Source organism: Vidua macroura, chromosome 12, assembly GCF_024509145.1.
Source record: "Vidua macroura isolate BioBank_ID:100142 chromosome 12, ASM2450914v1, whole genome shotgun sequence".
Taxonomy (NCBI): domain Eukaryota; kingdom Metazoa; phylum Chordata; class Aves; order Passeriformes; family Viduidae; genus Vidua; species Vidua macroura.
The window spans coordinates 2,167,635-2,186,196 of record NC_071582.1 but is presented as its reverse complement, the minus strand read 5'-3'; the positions used below and the strand labels follow the sequence as shown (position 1 = coordinate 2,186,196).

At 58.5% G+C, this 18,562-nt stretch overlaps 3 protein-coding genes across 10 annotated transcripts; 2 read left to right on the top strand and 1 right to left on the bottom strand.

Moving 5' to 3' along the window:
- Positions 1-612: 612 nt before the first annotated feature.
- COMMD4 (COMM domain containing 4) lies at positions 613-2,621 on the top strand. Its single transcript, XM_053988195.1, has 8 exons — positions 613-937; positions 1,017-1,088; positions 1,165-1,230; positions 1,473-1,512; positions 1,631-1,750; positions 1,950-2,030; positions 2,119-2,295; positions 2,441-2,621. The coding sequence occupies exons 1-8, from the start codon at positions 935-937 to the stop codon at positions 2,479-2,481; spliced, it is 600 nt and encodes a 199-aa protein (XP_053844170.1). The 5' UTR covers positions 613-934; the 3' UTR covers positions 2,482-2,621.
- Positions 2,622-2,674: 53 nt separating this feature from the next.
- On the top strand, positions 2,675-6,331 carry NEIL1 (nei like DNA glycosylase 1). Of its 3 annotated transcripts, none has more exons than XM_053988192.1 (9): positions 2,675-3,239; positions 3,338-3,457; positions 3,565-3,694; positions 4,195-4,294; positions 4,444-4,568; positions 5,044-5,071; positions 5,425-5,498; positions 5,630-5,837; positions 5,977-6,331. In XM_053988192.1, the coding sequence occupies exons 1-9, from the start codon at positions 2,758-2,760 to the stop codon at positions 5,994-5,996; spliced, it is 1,287 nt and encodes a 428-aa protein (XP_053844167.1). In that variant the 5' UTR covers positions 2,675-2,757; the 3' UTR covers positions 5,997-6,331. The 3 variants fall into 3 exon arrangements, with proteins under 3 accessions (XP_053844167.1, XP_053844168.1, XP_053844166.1); XM_053988191.1 differs by having other exon boundaries at positions 2,764-3,239; positions 3,616-3,694; XM_053988193.1 differs by lacking the exons at positions 5,044-5,071; positions 5,977-6,331 and having other exon boundaries at positions 5,630-5,718.
- Positions 6,332-6,563: 232 nt separating this feature from the next.
- Positions 6,564-17,909, bottom strand: MAN2C1 (mannosidase alpha class 2C member 1). 6 transcript variants are annotated; one of them, XM_053988185.1, is made up of 26 exons: positions 17,778-17,902; positions 17,209-17,334; positions 16,570-16,693; positions 15,586-15,656; positions 15,273-15,450; positions 14,621-14,810; positions 14,161-14,267; positions 13,962-14,072; positions 13,514-13,606; positions 13,298-13,414; positions 12,776-12,871; positions 12,330-12,475; positions 11,762-11,885; positions 11,479-11,600; positions 10,875-10,960; positions 10,238-10,408; positions 9,870-9,952; positions 9,594-9,688; positions 9,367-9,471; positions 9,027-9,183; positions 8,560-8,703; positions 8,356-8,465; positions 7,713-7,792; positions 7,457-7,602; positions 7,197-7,300; positions 6,564-7,122 (listed from the first exon to the last, which is right to left on the bottom strand). In XM_053988185.1, exons 1-26 carry the CDS (start codon positions 17,867-17,869, stop codon positions 7,005-7,007), a joined length of 3,096 nt encoding a protein of 1,031 aa, XP_053844160.1. In that variant the 5' UTR covers positions 17,870-17,902; the 3' UTR covers positions 6,564-7,004. The 6 variants fall into 6 exon arrangements, with proteins under 6 accessions (XP_053844160.1, XP_053844161.1, XP_053844165.1 ...); XM_053988186.1 differs by having other exon boundaries at positions 9,594-9,685; XM_053988187.1 differs by lacking the exon at positions 6,564-7,122 and adding an exon at positions 7,884-7,971 and having other exon boundaries at positions 7,203-7,300; positions 17,778-17,906.
- Positions 17,910-18,562: the final 653 nt, after the last annotated feature.

The following is an 18,562-nucleotide window of genomic DNA, read 5'->3' as shown; positions in this document are numbered from 1 at the left end:
CAGCACACTGGATTTTATTTCAGATCCTGCTCTGGAGTGTTTGTTCCAGCCCTGACCCTGCCCCACAGGCTTCATCTCAGCTCCAGCCCTACAGCTCTGATTGCAGCTCCTGCTGTGCATGCCGAGTGCCCCAGAGCCTTTATTTCACGTCTTTATTTCTGTATTTCTCATCTTTATTTCTCTGCAGTCCCTATTCCAGCCTCAGCGCCAGGAGCTCTATTTTGCCTTTCCCGAACCACAATTTTTACTTCACCTCCAGGCCCGGAGTCTCTGTTTCAGGCAAGCCAAGGGCTTTTATTTCAGCTCTACAAGGAGGATTTCCCTCCAGGTCAGCATCATGTCCCCACAATCTTTATAAATACCTCGCTGAGATCCCAGTTCTTCAGTGCTTCCAGCTTCATTCTCAGAAATCTTTATTGCTCTGCCTCTTCCCCCTGCGGCCAGGTGCAGCTGCTCATGCACCAGAGCAGGATCTTGATTTCACGTCGAGGTCTGTGAAGCTCCGGACGCCACGGCCGGGAACGCGAGCGCGGGGCTGAGGCGGCCCCTCCGCTCCCCTCACGGCCTGAGGCGCTGGGCGCCACTGCGCCTGCGCGGGCTGAGCTGGGCGGGACGCGCCCGCACTGAAAGGACGGCTGTGATTGGACAGGGCGGAGAAAGGCGGGCCGGGATTGGCGGGTGGGGCCGCGCCCGTGGGAGCGGGAGGCGCCCGGCGCTGCGGAGCCGGGGCTGCTGGAAGGGCGCGGGGGCCGCTCCGAGCCCCCGTCCGCTCCTCCGGCCCTCTCTCCTGCCCGGCTCCCGGCTGAAAGGCCCCGCCGAGCCCCTACCGGACCGCCCCATCGGGGAGAGGCCTAGCGGGCAGCGGCCGGGGAGTGGTTCCGGGTCGCAAAGGCGGACTCTGCCGTAGCGGCGCGGGCCGGGGAGCGGCGGCGACATGGTGGGGAGGGGGCCGGTGGCGGGGAGCGGGGAGGGCGTGCGGAGCCCGCTGCGGGCTCTGACCGCCTCTTTCCCCGCAGCGGTTCCGCTTCTGCGGGGACTTGGACTGCCCCGACTGGGTGCTGGCCGAGATCAGCACCCTGGCCAAAATAGTTAAGTGCCCGCGCCCCCCGCGTCCCCCTGCCCGCCCGCTGCGGGCCCGCTGCTCACCCTCCTTCTCCCCCGCAGTCCTCGGTGAAGCTGAAGCTGATCTGCGCCCAGGTGCTGCGGGACCTGCTGGGGGAGGCCATCGAGGTAAGAGTGGGGCTACCGCAGTGGAGGCCAAGTGTTTCAACACTACAGTGGCATAACCAGTGACATTAATTAATCTCATGTTCTTCATGCAAGCCTCAGCGTTAAGAACGGTACCGGTCTCTACTACTAGTACTAATATGCATAGTCAGTGATATTACTGTTAATGTCTAGGTAAGAATTGTTAGTGTTAACACTGGTAGTGTGTTAGCTGGTGCTTACCGTGATGCTCTGCTCTCCCACAGTACGACAAGATCCTGAAGCTGACCTCAGATGCAAAGTTAGGTGAGCACTGCTGTCCTTGCCAGGATCCCCCGATGGAGCCGTGCTCCAGGGATGGGCAGCAATGCATCTGCAGATGCCTTCCCAAGGTGACAGAGCTCACCCTCCCTCCCGTCTGCAGAGTCAGGGGATGTGAAGGCGACCATTGCTGTCCTCGGCTTCATCCTCTGCAGTGCAGCCAAGCACAACGTAGACAGCGAGTCTCTGTCGAGCGAGCTGCAGCAGCTGGGACTGCCCAAAGGTAGGGGAAACCCTCGGGGTGGCACCGTGAGCCAGACTTGGTGGGATGTTGCTCCACCCAGGTGGAGGGCAGGCTGGCTGCTCTGCCATCTGCCATCGCCTCCCTTCTGTGCCATGGGTCCCTGGGGTGCTTTGGTGGGGTTTGGCAGCTGCAGTCTGGTGTGAGCAGAGGAGTTCTCTTGTGTCCCCCTCACGAGCAGAGCATGCCAGCGGGTTGTGCCGTTCCTATGAGGAGAAGCAGAGCCCCCTCCAGGACAGGCTCAGGGCCTGCAGCCTGCGATGTGAGTGCGGTGTTGGGTCTCACGAGGGCTGTGGGGGTCACCCTGCTGGAGTGAGCCGGGTGCTGACCCCATCCCACTGCCACCCTAGTGAGCCAGCTGGGCTCAGTGCGCTGGCGGGTGGATTACACCCTCAGCTCCAGCGAGCTGCAGGAGGTCAACGAGCCCGTGGTGCACCTGACCTTCAACGTGCGGGACAGAGAGTGTGAGAAGATGACGGCTGTCCCTGTGACGCTCTCGGCCAACAAGTTCTGGGTGCTGCTGGCAGGTGAGGCGTCAGGAGAGGTGGCAGCCGGGACCTCCGTGGGGGATTCTGCAGGGGGAATTGCTGTGGGAGGCACGCTGGGAAGGGGATGCTGGAAGTGCTGCTGCAATACCAGCAGCTCCCCCACATCTCCGTCCTCTCTCTGCAGAGCTGAAGCAGGCGCAGACCCTGATGAACACCCTTCTCTGAGGAGCCAGAAAAGGGCCACGGCGGGAGGCTGCGACACTGACTTGGGGGTCCAGATTGGTGCTCCTGGCTGGGGAGGAGGACGTTTCCCTTCCCTCCGGGTTTCCGGGGCAGCTCCAATAAACTCCGGGTGACAAAGCTGAGCCGCGTCCCGCTGTGTCGCCGCGTTGTGCAACGCCCCGGCAGGGCACCAACCTCCGGTATCACGGCGCGGCCAATGGGAGCGCGCACCGCCCCCGCCGCAGCCAATGGGAGCGCTCACCGCGCCCCGCTCAGCCAATGGGGGCGGGCCGTGCTGGCGGCGGGCTCGGGCTGCGCTGCGCGGTCGCGACCATGCCCGAGTGCCCGGAGCTGCACCTGGCCGGGCGCTTCATCAACGGGGCGTGCGGAGCGCTGGTGTTCGCGGGCGGCGTGGAACGCTCGGCCGTGGGCCGCGGCCCCGAGGTGCCCTTCCGCAGCGAGGCCTACAGAATCTCGGCCGTCGCCCGGGGCAAGGAGCTGCGGCTGACGCTGAGCGCGCTGGACCCCGCCGCCGGCCCCCCCGCGCAGGACCTGGTGTTCCGCTTCGGCATGTCGGGCTCGTTCCGGCTGTGCCCCGCCGCCGAGCTGCCCCGCCATGCCCACCTGCGCTTCCTCACCCGTGAGAGCCCCCCGCGCGCCCTCTGCTTCGTCGACCCCCGGCGCTTCGGGTCCTGGCGCCTGGGGGACGCCTGGCAGCCGGAACGCGGGCCCTGCGTCGTCTCCGAGTACCAGGCCTTCAGGTGAGCGTCCTGAGGCGTGCCCCCTGCTCGGTTTTGGCTGCTTTTCCTGCACAGACATGTCCAGGCGACTCTTCTTGATGGCCCGTGCTCGCTTGCAGGGAGAACGTGCTGAAGAACCTGGATGACAGGGCTTTTGACAAGCCCATGTGTGAGGTCCTCTTAAACCAGAAGTATTTCAATGGAATTGGGAATTACCTGCGTGCTGAGATCCTGTACAGGTAAGGTGGCTTGAGCACCCGCTGACCTGCCACGGAGGTTCAGTCTAAGAGTTCGCTGGAGCTTGAGAGCTCCTTGGCTAAGCCGGCCGTGCCTCCTCACCTGGTAGACGCTGGAAGTGGCAGGAGCAAGGCTTCAGGCTGCCGTGTAACTCTCTCAGGTTGAAGATCCCTCCCTTTGAAAAAGCTCGGACCGTGCTGGAGGCCCTGAAGGAGCAGGAGCAGGAGAGGAGGAAGAAGGTGGGGAGTACCGGGTGCTTTCACAGGCTCAGAAAGCAACAGGTTTTGTGACAGATGCCAGAAGCAGGGGTTTGGTTGCCCGTGGCCCTTCGTGATGAACTCTGCCAGTCTCCCGCCCTAAGGAAGTCTACAAGTGTTTTTGGGGTGGGTGAAGAGGAAGAGGTGAGGGAAACACCTTGCAAGCTTAAAATCTCCAAGGGGAAGGCTGCAGTAAAGCCCAAGGCTGATCTTGTGGCCTCAGGGGAGAGGAAGTGGCCCTTTTAAGTCTGAAAACAAACTGCACGACCTGCTGCTGGTGTTTTTGTGTGTTAGCCCTCTTTCATGGCTTTGTAGCTAAGTTGGAAGCCTGCTGTGTGGTGAGCTCAGGGCTATCGTGTGTGTGGAGAGCGTGGTAGCTCATCTTCTGGAGGGCAAGAGATGGGGACGAAGATGGCAGGAGAGAAGCCGAGGAAGCAGAGGTAGCTGGCAGGTGACTTCTCTGCCCGTCTCCGTGCCTGCAGGATCCTTCCCTGACGCTGAGCAAGAAGGTGAAGCTGAGGCGAGAGAACGCAGATCTCCTGGAGCTGTGCCACACCGTGCCCATGGAGGTCATCATGGCAGGTGAGGGGACAAGACAGACAATGGGGAATGGGGCTGGCAGGGAGGCCGGGGCTTTGCATTCTCAGCATCAGGAGGTTTGGGGGGGCCACCCTGACATGGTGATCGCGGCTTCTGCTCTGATTCTGTCCTTTCCCTGTCTCCCCTCCCAGAGAAGCAGCTCTTGGACCCCGAGCACACGGATGATTACTCCACCTTTAAGAACTGGCTGCAGTGTTACTTGGTGCCTGGCATGAGCTCCCTGCGTGACCGCAGTGGCAGGACCATATGGTTCCAGGTGGGAGCCTGGGGCTGCTGCCTGGAGCTGGGGAGACCCCAAACCACCCCTCCAAGGGCACACTGGCCTGTTTTCTGCTTGCTGAGACTCCCATTGCACTCTGGCTGGGGGTCTCCCTCTCCATCAAGCTCCTGGGCATGGAGGTGACAAGGACCTCCTTTGTGGTGGGCAGTCAGCTAAAGATGCTGAGCAATCTGCAGCAGATGGAGGGAATGGGGGGCTTTGGGTGGTCTGGCAGCCCTGTTCTTCCCTCCTGGGCCCTGTGTTTGGGGCCTTGCAGGTACAGGGAATGATGGCAGAGTCCCCCAAGGCACAGGGCAGGCAGAGCAAGTCCAACTCCCCTGCCTTCCCAGGGAAATGTGGCTGTGTTCCCTATCACTGCACTGGCTGCAGGATGGAGAAGGGGCAGGGATTCTGCTTGCTGCTGCCTGCAGAATGACTGCACCCCAGTCAATGCTCTGTCCCTTCCTTACAGGGAGAGCCTGGCCCCATGGCTCCCAAAGGTGAGTTTCCTCTCCCCTTCCTGTGGGACCCACTCTTGCTCCAGGAGGGCTGGAGCCTGGGAAACCCCGTTCTTGCTGTGCAGCACAAGGGCACAAGCAGGAGCAAAGCCATTCTCTCTGGGGTGCTGACAGGCCTGTGACAGTCGCTGGCACCAAGAGACAGAAGTCATTTGTCCCCAGGGCTCCCTACCAGCATCCAAACATGCCTGGGTGCAGCTGGTTTTTCATCTTGTAGTTCCTCACTCAGAACAGCATCCCTGCTAGGTCACTGTGCCATGGGCTGTCCCTTGGGGTGCAGGCTCTGCCTCATCCTCTCCTCACCCCTCCTAAGCTGGGCACATCCTCTCGTGCAGGGCAGAGACCCCGCAAGACGCCCCGCAAGAAGAGCCCTCAGCTGAAGGCAGACCCCGAGGCGCCGAGCCCCAAGGTGAGCAGCTTTGTGGCTGTCTCTGGCTGTCCTGCTGCCCCATGCCTTGCTCGGGCTGCTCACGAGTTCATGGTGATGATCCTACATGGAGTTTCCCACCTTGGTAAGCTCCGGCTCTGACGCCCACCCAGGTCACCCCGCGTGCCTCGAAACAGCGCCGCAGGGCTGCAGCAAACCCCCCGAAGTCAGAGGAGGAGGAGGAAGAGCAGGAAGAGCAGGCTGACAGGCCAAGGAAGGGACGTGCTCGCGGGAGGAGGGCAGTGACTGCTGCTCCAGCCTCGCCTGAGGAGCCTCAGAGTGTCAGAAGAAGCCGCCGGACGTCTGCTCGCAGGGGCCGAGGTGAGCCTGGCAGTGCCTGTGCCTGCGGTGCACACCTGGGGGCTGTGGGAGAGCTCCCTTGTGGCAGGAGAGGAGTCCATGGGGCAGAGCTGGATGCCCTCTTGACCTCTGACTCCTCACTTCCCTCCTCCTTCTCCAGGTGCAGCCCCTGCCGTGTGAGCGTCACCTGCTGCCACCTCCTGAGGGGCATTCAAGGGGCCAAGAGGAGCTCAGGCAGGGCCTGGCCACAGACCAGGGTTAGTGCTAGTGAAAATGGAGCTGCTCCCTACCTCTGCTCACACTTATTTGCTACTGTGGCATCCTGACAGTGTGGGAAGGAGAAGCTGAGCCTGGTGATGGGGCTTTTTCCTGCTGTCCACAGGCATTTCAGGGGAAGAAGGGCCAGGACAACATGTTGTGCTGGACTCTGACTCTTCCCTGTCCCTCTTCCTTTTCTGGCTGCTGATCCAATCACTGTTTTTAGCTGACTAATAAAGTATTTTATGTAGAAATCACCATGCATGCCTTTTCATGCAAAGGATAAATTCCTCTGTGCCGAGCCTCTTCCCCAGAGGGGCTGGAACAGAGTTCCCCTCCACCTCATCCCCCCAAAATAAAGGTAAGTTCAGCCTCCCCAGTACCAGGAGTGAGATCCTGCTCAGGTGGACACTAAAAGAGTGACTACAACAGAACCCCTGGGAGGAGGCAGGTCAGTGCAGTTACCTGGAAACAATTAAGAAAACAGGGTGGAGCTTGTTTTTATGTAATTCTCTTGATTTTTTTCTGTGTTTCCTCTTCTGCAAGGGCAGTGCAAGGGGCAGGCAGGGGGAGAAGGGAAGGAGTGGAGTGTGCTTTTACACTCACAAGATGAAGGCTGCGACACAGGAGTCACTGTGGAAGCTGCTGCTCCCCAAACCTCTACAGCTGAGCCCATGCAGGGCCACCAGCCTGTCTGCACCTTTGCCCACACTGAAATGAGCTCAGAACTTACTCAAGACCACCCACCCTGGTCGGGCAGTGGGCAGCTGTCCTCCTTCCCTGAGGAGCGGGGTTGTTCAAGCTTGGGTTCAGGACACGGGGACAGCTCCCTTCTCTGGAACTGCTGCCTTGCACAACTCTTGGGCTGGGGAACAAGCTCCCAGTGTTGGTCCAGGTGGCTGCAGCATCAGCAAGGGGCGATGTTTGGTGTCAGCAGCTCCGGACCAGGAGGACGGAGAGCACACGGAAGGGTGTGAAGGAAAGCTTCAGGCCCTGCTGCTCCACAGGCAGGTGGCCCTGCGCAAGCGGACGCTCCAGGAGGTCACAGCTGGGGGGCAAAGCACAAGGCTGAAGGACTGATCTCCACCCCCAAGCACCCCCAGCCCTCTGGCATGGACTCACAGCATCGCCTCCTTAACGGGGAGGGAGGTCTGGAGCCAGGCGGTGACTGTGCTGCCGTGGGCCTCGTAGAGCCGAACCACCACAGCCTCAGGTCTGTCCTCGGCCTTTGGGGGAGTTCAGACAGATGAGACGGGCACAGCCTCTCTCCAGCACAAGCTGCTGCGCTCAGCTGAGCCTGACCACCACTTGGTGTGGGTGAAAGAGCAAGCCTTGCTCAACAGCAGCACCTTAGCCCTCCCCTCCTCTACCCCAGCACCTGCCTGCTTGACAGTGTCCAGCACGATGGCAGGTGAGCTGACCGAGAAGGCACTCCAGGCTGGGCACTGGGGACTGCTGGCCGGGACCACGTGGAGGGGGAAATTCAAGTTGTAGGCTTGCTGAATCACACCGGCCTCCTGGAAGGAACCTGCAGCACAAAAACCCCTCTCTGGTCAGCCTCTGTACGCACACAGCCCAAGGCTCACTGGAGCAGCTCCCACCCTGCATGTCCCCATGGGGCCCAGCTCTGTCACTCACCCTGGTGAGGCATCACAGCGTAGGTGAACTGGTGGTGCCCAATGTCTGCTGTGGAATCGGGGGACTTGGGTGCTCTCAGCCTGAGGCAACATGAGCTTAGTGAGACCAGTGCCTTGGCAGCCCCCACTGTCACCCAGAGCACTGTGACAAGACAACTGCTTCACTTGCTACCTCGAGGCTGGGCCCTGAAGTGGAAGCAAACACGCAACAGCAAACAGGCCCTGGACAGTTCCAGAAGCTAAAAAACTGGGGTGTCATCCTGTGAAAATTGTGGCTGACAGAGTCAAACTGAAATAGGCAGTTTCTTTTAGCTTTGTGTGCACTCGTAACATTAACACTCCTGTTCCTTTTGTCTCCTTAATCCTCCCTTCCTAGGGTATGTTATGGTTAGCAACAGAAAAGCTACCTGCTACAAATATGAGTCTGATCTCTCCTGAATTGTCTTTGAGCACAGTTCACAGGAATTAGTTCTAACTGACTAAGATAATGTAAGTCAGCCAAATTCTCAGAAAACAGCCACCCACCAGACTATTTCCTTGTTATAACTAAGGTCATTTAGGAGCAGGTGTTGCCTTGACTTCCAAGAAACACCTCAGAAGGCAGAGTGCCAGAGCAGCTCCCCCCTCACCCATCCCTAACTCACAGGGAGAGGCTGAGGATGTTCCTGTGGGCCGACGCTCCGTATTTGCAGTCGTTCAGCAGAGCTACCCCAAAGCCATGCTCGGAGAGATCCAGCCACTTGTGAGCCCACACCTGCAGCGGGCACCAAGGGATGTGTTCACCACACGGAGCTACTGCCCGGAACAGCAGCAGCTGAGCCCCAGGAGCAGAGCAGCTCCCTCCTCACCTCGAACCGAGCCCAGTCCCAGGACGTGTTCCAGTGCGTTGGCCGCTGCAGGTGGCCGAACTGGATCTCGTAGGTGGCGTTTGTGCTCCGGACCTGCACGGGGAACTCCACCTTCAGGAACTTGTGAGCCTCCTTCCACTCGACCTAAATGTGGCAGCAGAAGGATGTCACCATGGGGGAGTGACAGGCAGAGACTGCACTTCTCGTGTCCCGGCGTGCGGCAGCCAGTCCACGTCGGCTACAACAAAAACACACCAGAGTCTCAACGCGGATGAACTGGTGGGTCCCACTTCCACCCTTGGCCCTTGGGACCCCCAGCCTTGGGCTGCTTGCTGCAGAGGAGGACAGGCAGCAGGGGACTCCAGGGAAGAAAACAGGGAAGGGGGATATAACTCAGGCACAAGGCTCAGCTCCCCAGCTCCCAGCTGCACAGGATGTTAGCGTCACACAGCAGCCACGGGCCAAACCTGGGTCAGGAAGCGGAGGTACGGGCACATGGCATCCAGGATGATCTCCTGGGTTAAGGTGCTGCTTTTCCCGACCTGCAGGGAGAACCTCACGCTTCCCCGCAGGCCCCCAGCCAGGCTGATTTCCAGAGGCTTCAGCAGTGCTGTCACTGGCTTCCTAGAGAAAGGAATGAAGGCAGAGATAAGTCTCAGCCTGGTAGATCCAAATCCCAATGCAGCCACCCACACAGCAGGCACTCACTTCTCCAGAGTGAATGCTCTCTTACAGCTAGGACTGACAGGGAGGCAAGAATCTCAGGGCAAAGCCAAAATCCAAGTGCTGCACGCACTGCTCCTCTACCTGGTTTCCAAGTGATAATCCATCACATCCCAGGCATCCCAGTAGAGGGGAACATCATCAAAGAGTGCAAACTGGTTGGCATAGCAGCCATCTGGGACTGACTCTCTGAAAGAAAGTGGAACAGGGGAACAGCAGCATCAGAAGGACTGGCAGTGGAGAAAGGCACACAGTGAGAAGCCGTGGGAGAGGTTTGAGGAGCTCAGGGCCAGGACCTGAGTGACACAGACCTCCCCGAGTCCAGCAGCTGAAGCGAGGTCAGGCGCCCCGTCGTGTCCAGGCAGACAGCAATTACCCCATTCTCCATGGTAATGGAGCCATCCTCCTTGGGAAAAGGCCAGAAACAGGTGTCACAGACCCACAGCTGCGGGAGCTGAGCGCCTCCAAGGCAAATTTAACATGTGGATTCCTTAGACTTCTCCTCCTTTCAACCCTAACCCTGATTTCTCCTCAAACAACCTCTGACGTGGGGAACACAGACCTGAGGAAATCTGCCTTGTGCTCACCTGTTTCCTCACTGCCACAGGCTGAGGAGGCACAAATGGCTCCTGCACTAGAGCATAGCCCATGCTGGGGACTGTCACCAGAGCTGGAAAGCAAAGAGGTTCTGTTCCAACACTCGCCCCAGACTGAACCCTAAGTGACACGACTGCCGCCCTGCTGCTGTCACGTCAGATCTACTGCCTCCTCCCATACCCTCCTCTTCCTCATGCATGCTTCAGGGGACTTCATCCCCTTTCAAGCTGTCCAAAGAACAAATTGATCAGTCAATAAAACCCTCCCCAAGGCAGGGAGAGGCAGAGTATTTCTGTGTTAGCTGTCTCTGCCCCTGTAACGGACTCTGATACAAGAGCTACTCCCAGGTCAGACATACCCAAAGTCTCTGCTCCATCTGGCCCAGGCCTGGAGATCACCTCGGTGCGTTCCCAGGACAACGTGTTCAACACAAGGGTGCTCCGGGTGCTGCACGCCTCGGGCTGCAGCAGATCCCTGCACAGGGCTTGCACAGCCTCCTCCTGCAGCTGAGCACCAGCCCTGCGGATCTCTGGGCAATAGAAGGGCCTGAGTTGGCTCTGAGAGAGCTTCTGGCACTCCCCGTGCAATGTACACACACTTTATCTCCTTCCAAGCTACAATTGCTAATTATCATTAATTATTGTTATCTATTAGTGATTCAAGTGTATAATTATTCTGAACTTTGTTGTTACAAGATTACAATGAGCTGTGCCAGCTCAGCTGGAAAATTCTGGTTAACAAAGCTCCTGCAAGCACCCCTGGGCAGGCAGAAACAAACCTTGGTGGGAGTCTATCCTGGCATGCCAGCAGCAAGCAGAAAAGCCAATGAATTGGGATGGTGCTCAATCCCTTGGCTTCCCTGCTAATCTAACACTATTTCAGACAGGCCAGCCGAGGCTGGCCCTGGCAGCCCAGGGCTGGAACCTCCCCGCAGCCCCTCCAGGCAGGACCTGCTCCCACAGGTGAGTGCCCTCCTAGCCAAACTCCCTGCTCACCTGTGTAGTATTGCAGGGCATCCTCAACCACCAGCTGGATGCAGCTGCCTGGCAGGACATCGTGGAACTGGTTGAGCAGCAAAAACCTAAAACAGAGAGCAGGAACCAGGGAAGAAAGCGGCGGAGAGCACTGGATTTGTGCTGGCTTAGAACAAGCTCTTCTCTCAAACAAGAGCCCTGTTTGCAACACAGACAAACCTGATAACTGTTCCTTATTCCCCATTACCCAACACTTGAGAGAAAAGGATTTTTTCCACAGCATCCTTTAAACCCCTTCATGTTAGGGCTTGTCAATTGTCATCTCAGTAAACCACAACCACGGGCAGTAGGAGCTATTTGTTTTTACCCCTCAGGGCTACGAGATACGTTGTTGCACAAGCTCAAACAAGCCAGAACTGGGGAGGAAGACACTTCGGCAGGAAATGAAGCTTCCAGACAGCAGAGCAGTGAGGGTTTGGAGTTACCTTTCAGCGGGAGAATCAAGCAAAGCAGCAAATCCTTTCCCGGGTAGATTCCAGATCAGTTTATGGCAGGGGTTGTGTACACACAGCGCTGCAGCACTGAACTCTCTCCCAGTACCACCAGTGCTCACACACTCCCTCACCTCCAGAGCTGCTGGAGCTGGCTGGCAGGATACTGGAACGCTGTGTCCTGAGCCACAGCCAGGCTGCTGAGCACTTCCACGTCATGGAGAATCCGCTCACATTCCCGATTCCCCTTCTTTATCTGGTGCCCATTAAAGACAGAGGGAAGATGCTGAGGAAGTGGGTAGCTGGGAGTGGAACTCTCACACCAGCAGCAGAATCCTGGCTCCAGTGCAGGAGGGTTGGCTGCTTGCAGGTGTCACGAGCTTGCATGGCCCCCTTGCCTGGGAGTGGGACCCTCACCTGGGCCTGCGTGGTGTAGGTGCCATTGTGCAGCTCAAGGAAGAGCTCTCCCACCCAGGTGCACAGCTGGGATGACTCCTTCTCCAAGACAGAAAAGAGCTGGTCAGGAGTGGAGATCTGCACCCTGTGGGACAGACACACGGACAGCGATGAGCTGGGCAGAAGCCTGTGACATGGCTAATGGTGCACCCATTAGCCATGGATGACAGGCCCCAGGAACTGCAACACAACCATACAAAGTATTCCCCTCACCCTTCTCCTACCCCTCTCCTGTGACCCTGTGACTCTGTCCCTCTCCTGTGGACATTCCCCAGGCAGGTGGTGACAGCCAGGCACAGCTGCTGTGCTGGCCACTCACCCCACAGCTCTCCTGAGGGGTCACAAGCAGTCCACGGCTGCCCTGTGGACCTATTCTTACAGCTCTTGATGATGGAGACAGTCCATCTCCCTGAAAATCCTTCCCAGCCTTCTGCTCGCCCTTCTCCCTTTCTTTTGGCACTGCTGAAGGCCAGGCCTGGCTCAAAGCAAATGCCCCTGCCAGGAAAGAGGATGGGAGCCCTCCTCTCACCTGGGCAGCCCATCTGTGTTACTCATTCTTTTCATCCTATCCAGCATCTTCTGCGTGGGTCCCCCTCCTCCATCCCCAAAGCCGAAGAGGAACGCGCTGTGGTTCACACGGCCTTTGTCCTTGTTGTTCTTCACTGTTTTCAGCATCTGGAGGGATTTTTGGGCAGCTGCAATCCCCTGGCACCCAGCCCCAGCTCCCACAGCTCCATACAGGAAAGCCAGGTCAGTCTTTAGGATGCAAAGCCCAGTCTTGCTCCTCTTCCCCGGCCCAAAGTGCCTAAATCAAGTAGGGCACATCTTGGGGTCGGGCACCCCAACAGCCTTTGTCCAACAATGCTGCCAGATATCCTGCTGCCTTCCCAGGCAGTGCCCTCTCCCAGGAGCCTCACACCTGGCCTCAGGGGGCTGGCACTGCCCTTCTCGTGCAGGTCTGGCAACCTCACTCACCTCTTCCACTCGCCCATGCATCCCATAGGAATCACCAGGGGGGAAATGGGTCAGGACCTGGGAACCGTCAATGCCTTCCCAGAAAAAGGTGTGATGCTGGAGGGGAGAGAAGGGAAAATGTGGCGCACAAGGGCATTTCAGAGCCTCTTCAGGATTCAAACTGGGTCTTCACTTTCTCTCCAGGGAGGTGCAGGATGCCCTGATGGATCAGTTCAAGGAGAGGACAAGAACAGGGAATGTCACCAAGGCTGGATTTGCTGTCTGTTGGACCCACACACAAGTCACAGCTTCCCATCTGGAAGTAGGAGTATCGAGGCCAGGGGCCTGGCTGGGATCTCTAATCACGTCCTTCCTCTCTCCTAAAGCCTGACAGGACATCACTGCCACCAAAACCTCGTGGCTTCTGGAAGCAGAGCCTGTGTTAGCTGAACTGAGGAACTGTGGAACCAACAGGTGGTCCAGCCCTGCAGAAGACTCCAGCACCCAGAGTCCATCCCCTGAGGAGAAGGCAGCACAGCTCACCGGGAAGGAATTCACCAGGTTCCAGCTGAGCTTCTGCGTGAGGAAGCGCTGGATCCCACAGCCACGCATCAGCTGGGGCAGCTGGGCTGAGTACCCAAACGTGTCCGGCAGCCAGAACTGGGAGCACGGGAGCAGAGGCAGAGGGACACACACGAGTCAGCCCAACCTCACAAAGAGCAAGGGGCGGAAGGGGATGGTGGGGCAAGGAACAATTACCTCCGAGCAGATCCGGCCAAACTGCTCCTGGAAGAACCTCTGTCCCTGGAGAAACTGCCGCACCATGGACTCCCCGCTGGGCAGGTTCCCATCCTGGGGGGAAGGCACAGGGAGTCCATGAGCAAAGCCAGGCACCAGGGAAAGAGAGATCTTGTAAGACCTTCACTCCTACCCACCTGACCTGGCAGATTGTGGGGAGAACCTCAGCAGGGCTCGGCAGAGAGGGGAAAAGGAGGAACACACTAGGGAGTCCAAAGCTCCTTTCTCAGGGAACAATTTGGGAATATTGTACTTTGGACGCTTCAGACAGCTGCTTGTTCCTAGGCCTGGAGACCATCGCCCACCAGACAGGCTCAGCAAAGGCCCTGTTCTCCCCTGCAGTGTCAGGCCTGGTCCCAGAGGATGGCACAAGGAGGGTGTGGCAAGCCAGGCTCACCATGCTACTCACCATTTCCACCCAGGTGCCTCCAACAGGAATGAACCGTCCCTTGGCCACGAGGTCCTGAATGCGCGCATAGAGCCCGGGGTAGCAGCTCCGCACCCACTCGAACTGCTGCGCCTGCCAGAGCACAGGGATCAGCCCCAGCTCCCCCCACACCCTGTCCCTTCTCTCTGCCACGCTCCTGGTTCAGAGGGAGATCACTCACCTGGGAGCAGGCAAAGGTGAGCTCTGGATTGTGCTCCATCAGATGGACCACGGTGACCCAGCTCCGGGCGCACTTACGGATGGTCTCCTCGTACGGCCACAGCCAGGCTGCAGGGACAGGCATGGCCCCACCGTGGTTATTACCTAACACAAGCTCCTCACAGAGCTGGAACCTCTCTGAAACCCCTCCTGGGATGGGGAATCGAGGGCTGAAGCCCAACAGGTGGAAGACAGCAGACTGTAATTCGTCCCTCATCCCCAGTCCCATCAGTGTTCCTATCCAGACCCACACTCCCACACTGCCCCAGTGACACACCAGCAATGTGGCAGCACAGAGGGCCCATTCCCTTCTCTCAAGGCATGGTATCCTGTGCCTGGAGCCCAAGGGCAGCCTGTTCTCCCGTTGGGCAGCACACTCTGGCCTCCAGGTGAGAGGAGAGGGAGCGCTGTGCTGCTCTCACCAGAGTCAATGTGGCAGTGTCCCATGGCATGGATGGTGTGCTGGCTCTCGCCGTTCCTCTGGCTGAAGATGGCTGCAGCCAGGTCGCGTGCAGCGGGGAAGGTGGAGGGGTCCGTAACATCACACACGTTGACCATCTGGTTGGCAGTGTACAGTGCCTGGAAACTCCTCTGGTTTTCCTCCCCGAGGAGCTGGGGTTGAGAGGGATAAAAGTATGACTCTGGCCACTGTATCAGCTCAGATGTCACCTGCCTCCAGGAGAACTTGCTACCTCCTTTCAACATCTATCTCAGGCAATCGTAACAGGTAAACACCATGTCTCTGCTTCACAAACACGCCTTTTGCCTTTTCTCACATGCCTTCCAAATCCCATATGCCCATTCCCAGGGGATTGTGGTTTACACATCCTGCTTTGGAGCAGAAAGTGGATGAAAAAACACCTGTGGCTTCTCTCAATTCAGTTTTCTCCTACTCTAGAATATCCTGAGCTGGAAGGGACCCACAAGGATCATCAAGCCCAGACAGTGCCAATTGTGCTAAAGCAGAAGCAGCAAACATTTTCTCCTCTAAGGTCTCAGGTCACAGAACAGCAGGAGGAGGAGATGCAATGAAGCTGAGGAAAAGGTGAAAGAAGGGAAGAGGAGTTCCCAGACCTGAGCCATGTCCAGCAGTATTTCCAGATCCACCAGCAGTTCATAGACATCTCTGTTGAAGACAACCAGCTCAGCCTTGCTCAGGGTAACCCTCCTGTCTGGGTCTGGAGGGGCGATCATGCTGCCCTTGCCAGCTCCAAAGAGCCCATTGCAGGCCAGCTCCACGTACAGTGTCAGGCTGTGGGGACAAGAGGAAACCATCAGGGAGCAGGTCACAAGCACCAGGACACGGACAAGGATGTGTGTGTCCTCGGCCTCTTGGCTTCCAACAACACCAAGGTCCCCCAGCAGTGGGGGGTGCCTGACCACCCACCTGTGGGGCTCTGACTCTTTCAGGCTTCTTGTCAGGATGTAGCTGGTCTTCTCACCTTCCTTAGTCAATCCCTGCACAGGAAGATGGCACATTCAGCACATGTCAGCAGAGGTCTGAAACATAAACTTTAAGGGATTTAGAGATTTTAGAGGAGCTAAGATTTTAGTTAGAGATAAGCCTTACTAGAGTTAATTAAAATAAAGGGATTCTGTAAGTAGGCCTTGATGAAGTTAAGAGTTAGTAGTTAACTAATAATTGATTGCTTCTCAACACAATGTTTAGTTTGTAATGGAGAATATAGAAACTGACAAAGAGCTTTTAGGAACATAAGACAATTGTGGGCCTCCTCTGTTCTGAAACCAATTGAAGACAAGGAATGGGAGTTCTACCAAGGTTCATTTGTCATATTTGCATTGAAAAGGTAGAAAGGTCAGAATGAGGAAGACTTCATTTACTTCCTCATTTTGGGACCCCTCCCCATGAAAGGGACCACCGACCCATTTTGAGGAACAAACTACACATGCTTAATAGCTTTTGAAATGATTAGCATAGGAAGTGAGGAATGGGATGTACCAAAATGATGAATATGTATTTGTATTTTGGGTATTCAATTCTTGTGTGGATAAAAGGACTCTGTAATTTGAAAGGTGCAGTGTGTATTTGGGAGCTATCCCGCACGCTGCCTGGCGTTGCAATGAACATACACTTTCTAACTTTAAACTGTTAGAGAGTTTTTGTCCGTCACAGTTGGATATTGGTGCTAGATCAATATCCGTATTTCTTTAATAAATCAGGTCCATGACAGCAGGCTGGATGGGCAGGATAAGATACCCCAAAGTCCAGCTGGACAGAGGGGCTGGTCTCACATGCTGTGGGATAATTGCTGGCACAAGAACAGGAACAGAGCCCTGCATGCACCACCACAGAACATGGCAGGGGTTCCAAAGGTCACCACTGGCACACCCTTGATCCGTGTCTCCATACCTGGACAGGCTGGGCATCTCGCCACACCATGCCCTCCCCATCGCTCTCCCAGACGAAGTGCACTTCCCGCCCTGCCCATGCCGGGGGGATGCTCAGCTCCACCTTAAACCAGCACGTCTCCCATCTGGAAGAGAGCAAGCAGCAACCTCAGCCCGCTGTGTGACCTTCTCCCGAGGGAAAGCACACTTCTCAGAGCCCTCCATGGGAAAACCAGAGTGGGGACAGCCCACGAGTTTGATGGGACTCACACACAAGGATGATGCCTGTCCATACACACACCTGATTTAACCTGTGCCCTTCTGGAACCCCAGAGAGACCGTCAGTGGCATCTTATCTGACCACTGCTGGGATAGGAATCTTCTCCCAAACTTGACAAGCAAACACATCCCCCCCAGAAGCATCAGAGACACAACCATGGTCGCAAGGAGCTCTCAGCAGAAATGAGCAAGAAACTTGTCTGCTCGCTCATGAAATCTCCCTTAGGGCTTCTGAGCAGCCACCTCCAAGCACTCAGCGGGGAAGATCATCAGCTCGTGTCTTCACCAGGGAGAGCTTGTGAGGACTCCCCCGCACAAATAACTCTGAGACACGAGCTCCAACCCCACCACGGGCACAGCACCACCGAGACCGGCTACTCACGTGGGCCCGAAAGCCTCTCCCACTTGAGCCGGCCCGAATTCCTGCACGACAGCCTCCTCGTACGGGATGCGCCGCGGGGTGTGGAAGTAGGAGAGCGATGCCGGTGGACAGCGATCCCCAAAAAGCCTGCGGTCGGAGACGGCCAGGACAGATGAACAAGATCAGTCCCACACAGCCTAGCCCAGGGGTGGTACAGAGAGCTTTCACAGCACGGCTGAATCGCCCTGCCACCACCCAACACCCTCAAAAATGTTAACAGATCGCTGAGTAATAAAGGGCCCTGTTGACCCCGGGTGGCCAGGGGCGGGCTGGGGGGCTGGGGGGCTGTGCCGTGGAGGCCCGAGGCAGCGCTCCATGCCGACTAAGGAAGGAGTGTGAGTGTGAGTGCGTGTGTGTGAGTGCGTGTGTGTGTGTGAGATTTGTCCCCTCAGCGTGAGTCCACTGAGCTCCCCGAGCCCCCGCACCCACGGCCGGCAGCGCCCCGGGGCAGCGTCCCCACCCCGAGGGGACGGGCCGGAGCTTGTCCCAGCATCCCGGGGGTGCCCCGGAGAGTCCCCCCCGCCGCCCACCTGCCCCGCAGGTTGCAGTCGGTGAAGTAGGTGTCGGAGAGGAACTTCTCCACTCGCTCCAGGGCCGTCCGCCGGTTCTTGATCGCGGCCATGGCAGCGGCCGAGCCCCCGCCCCACCCGGCGCGGCGCAGGCGCTACCGAGCCCCGGAGCCCGCCCGGAGCCCGCCCGGGGCCCGCCCGGAGCCCGCCCGGGGCCCGCCCGGAGCCCGCCCGGGGCCCGCCCGGAGCCCGCCCGGGGCCCGCCCGGAGCCCGCCCGGGGCCCGCCCGGAGCCCGCCCGGGGCCCGCCCGGAGCCCGCCCGGGGCCCGCCCGGAGCCCGCCCGGGGCCCGCCCGGAGCCCGCCCGGGGCCCGCCCGGAGCCCGCCCGGGGCCCGCCCGGAGCCCGCCCGGGGCCCGCCCGGAGCCCGCCCGGGGCCCGCCCGGAGCCCGCCCGGGGCCCGCCCGGAGCCCGCCCGGGGCCCGCCCGGGGCCCGCCCGGGGCCCGCCCGGGGCCCGCCCGGCCCTCTGCGGATCGGGGCGGCCCCGGGGATCGCCCTCCTCTCGCCTCCGGCTCTCCTCCTTCCAGCCTCGGCGGCGCATCCCGTACGAGGAGGCTGTCGTGCAGGAATTCGGGCCGGCTCAAGTGGGAGAGGCTTTCGGGCCCACGTGAGTAGCCGGTCTCGGTGGTGCTGCGCCCGTGGTGGGGTTGGAGCTCGTGTCTCAGAGTTATTTGTGCGGGGGAGTCCTCACAAGCTCTCCCTGGTGAAGACACGAGTTGATGATCTTCCCCGCTGAGTGCTTGGAGG

Excerpts from the sequence above, each read along its gene's own strand:
- COMMD4 (XM_053988195.1), top strand. Across the intron at positions 1,513-1,630 it reads GACCTCAGATGCAAAGTTAG|AGTCAGGGGATGTGAAGGCG; the intron begins GTGAGCACTGCT and ends TCCCGTCTGCAG. Across the intron at positions 2,296-2,440 it reads GTTCTGGGTGCTGCTGGCAG|AGCTGAAGCAGGCGCAGACC; the intron begins GTGAGGCGTCAG and ends CTCTCTCTGCAG.
- MAN2C1 (XM_053988185.1), bottom strand. The coding sequence starts at position 17,869 with ATGGCCGCGATCAAGAACCGGCGGACGGCCCTGGAGCGAGTGGAGAAG. Across the intron at positions 14,073-14,160 it reads TCACCTTTGCCTGCTCCCAG|GCGCAGCAGTTCGAGTGGGT; the intron begins GTGAGTGATCTC and ends GTGCTCTGGCAG. Across the intron at positions 9,184-9,366 it reads GATTATCACTTGGAAACCAG|GAAGCCAGTGACAGCACTGC; the intron begins GTAGAGGAGCAG and ends TCCTTTCTCTAG.
- NEIL1 (XM_053988192.1), top strand. The coding sequence starts at position 2,758 with ATGGGGGCGGGCCGTGCTGGCGGCGGGCTCGGGCTGCGCTGCGCGGTC. Across the intron at positions 4,569-5,043 it reads GCAGGACCATATGGTTCCAG|GGAGAGCCTGGCCCCATGGC; the intron begins GTGGGAGCCTGG and ends CCTTCCTTACAG. Across the intron at positions 5,838-5,976 it reads GTCTGCTCGCAGGGGCCGAG|GTGCAGCCCCTGCCGTGTGA; the intron begins GTGAGCCTGGCA and ends CTCCTTCTCCAG.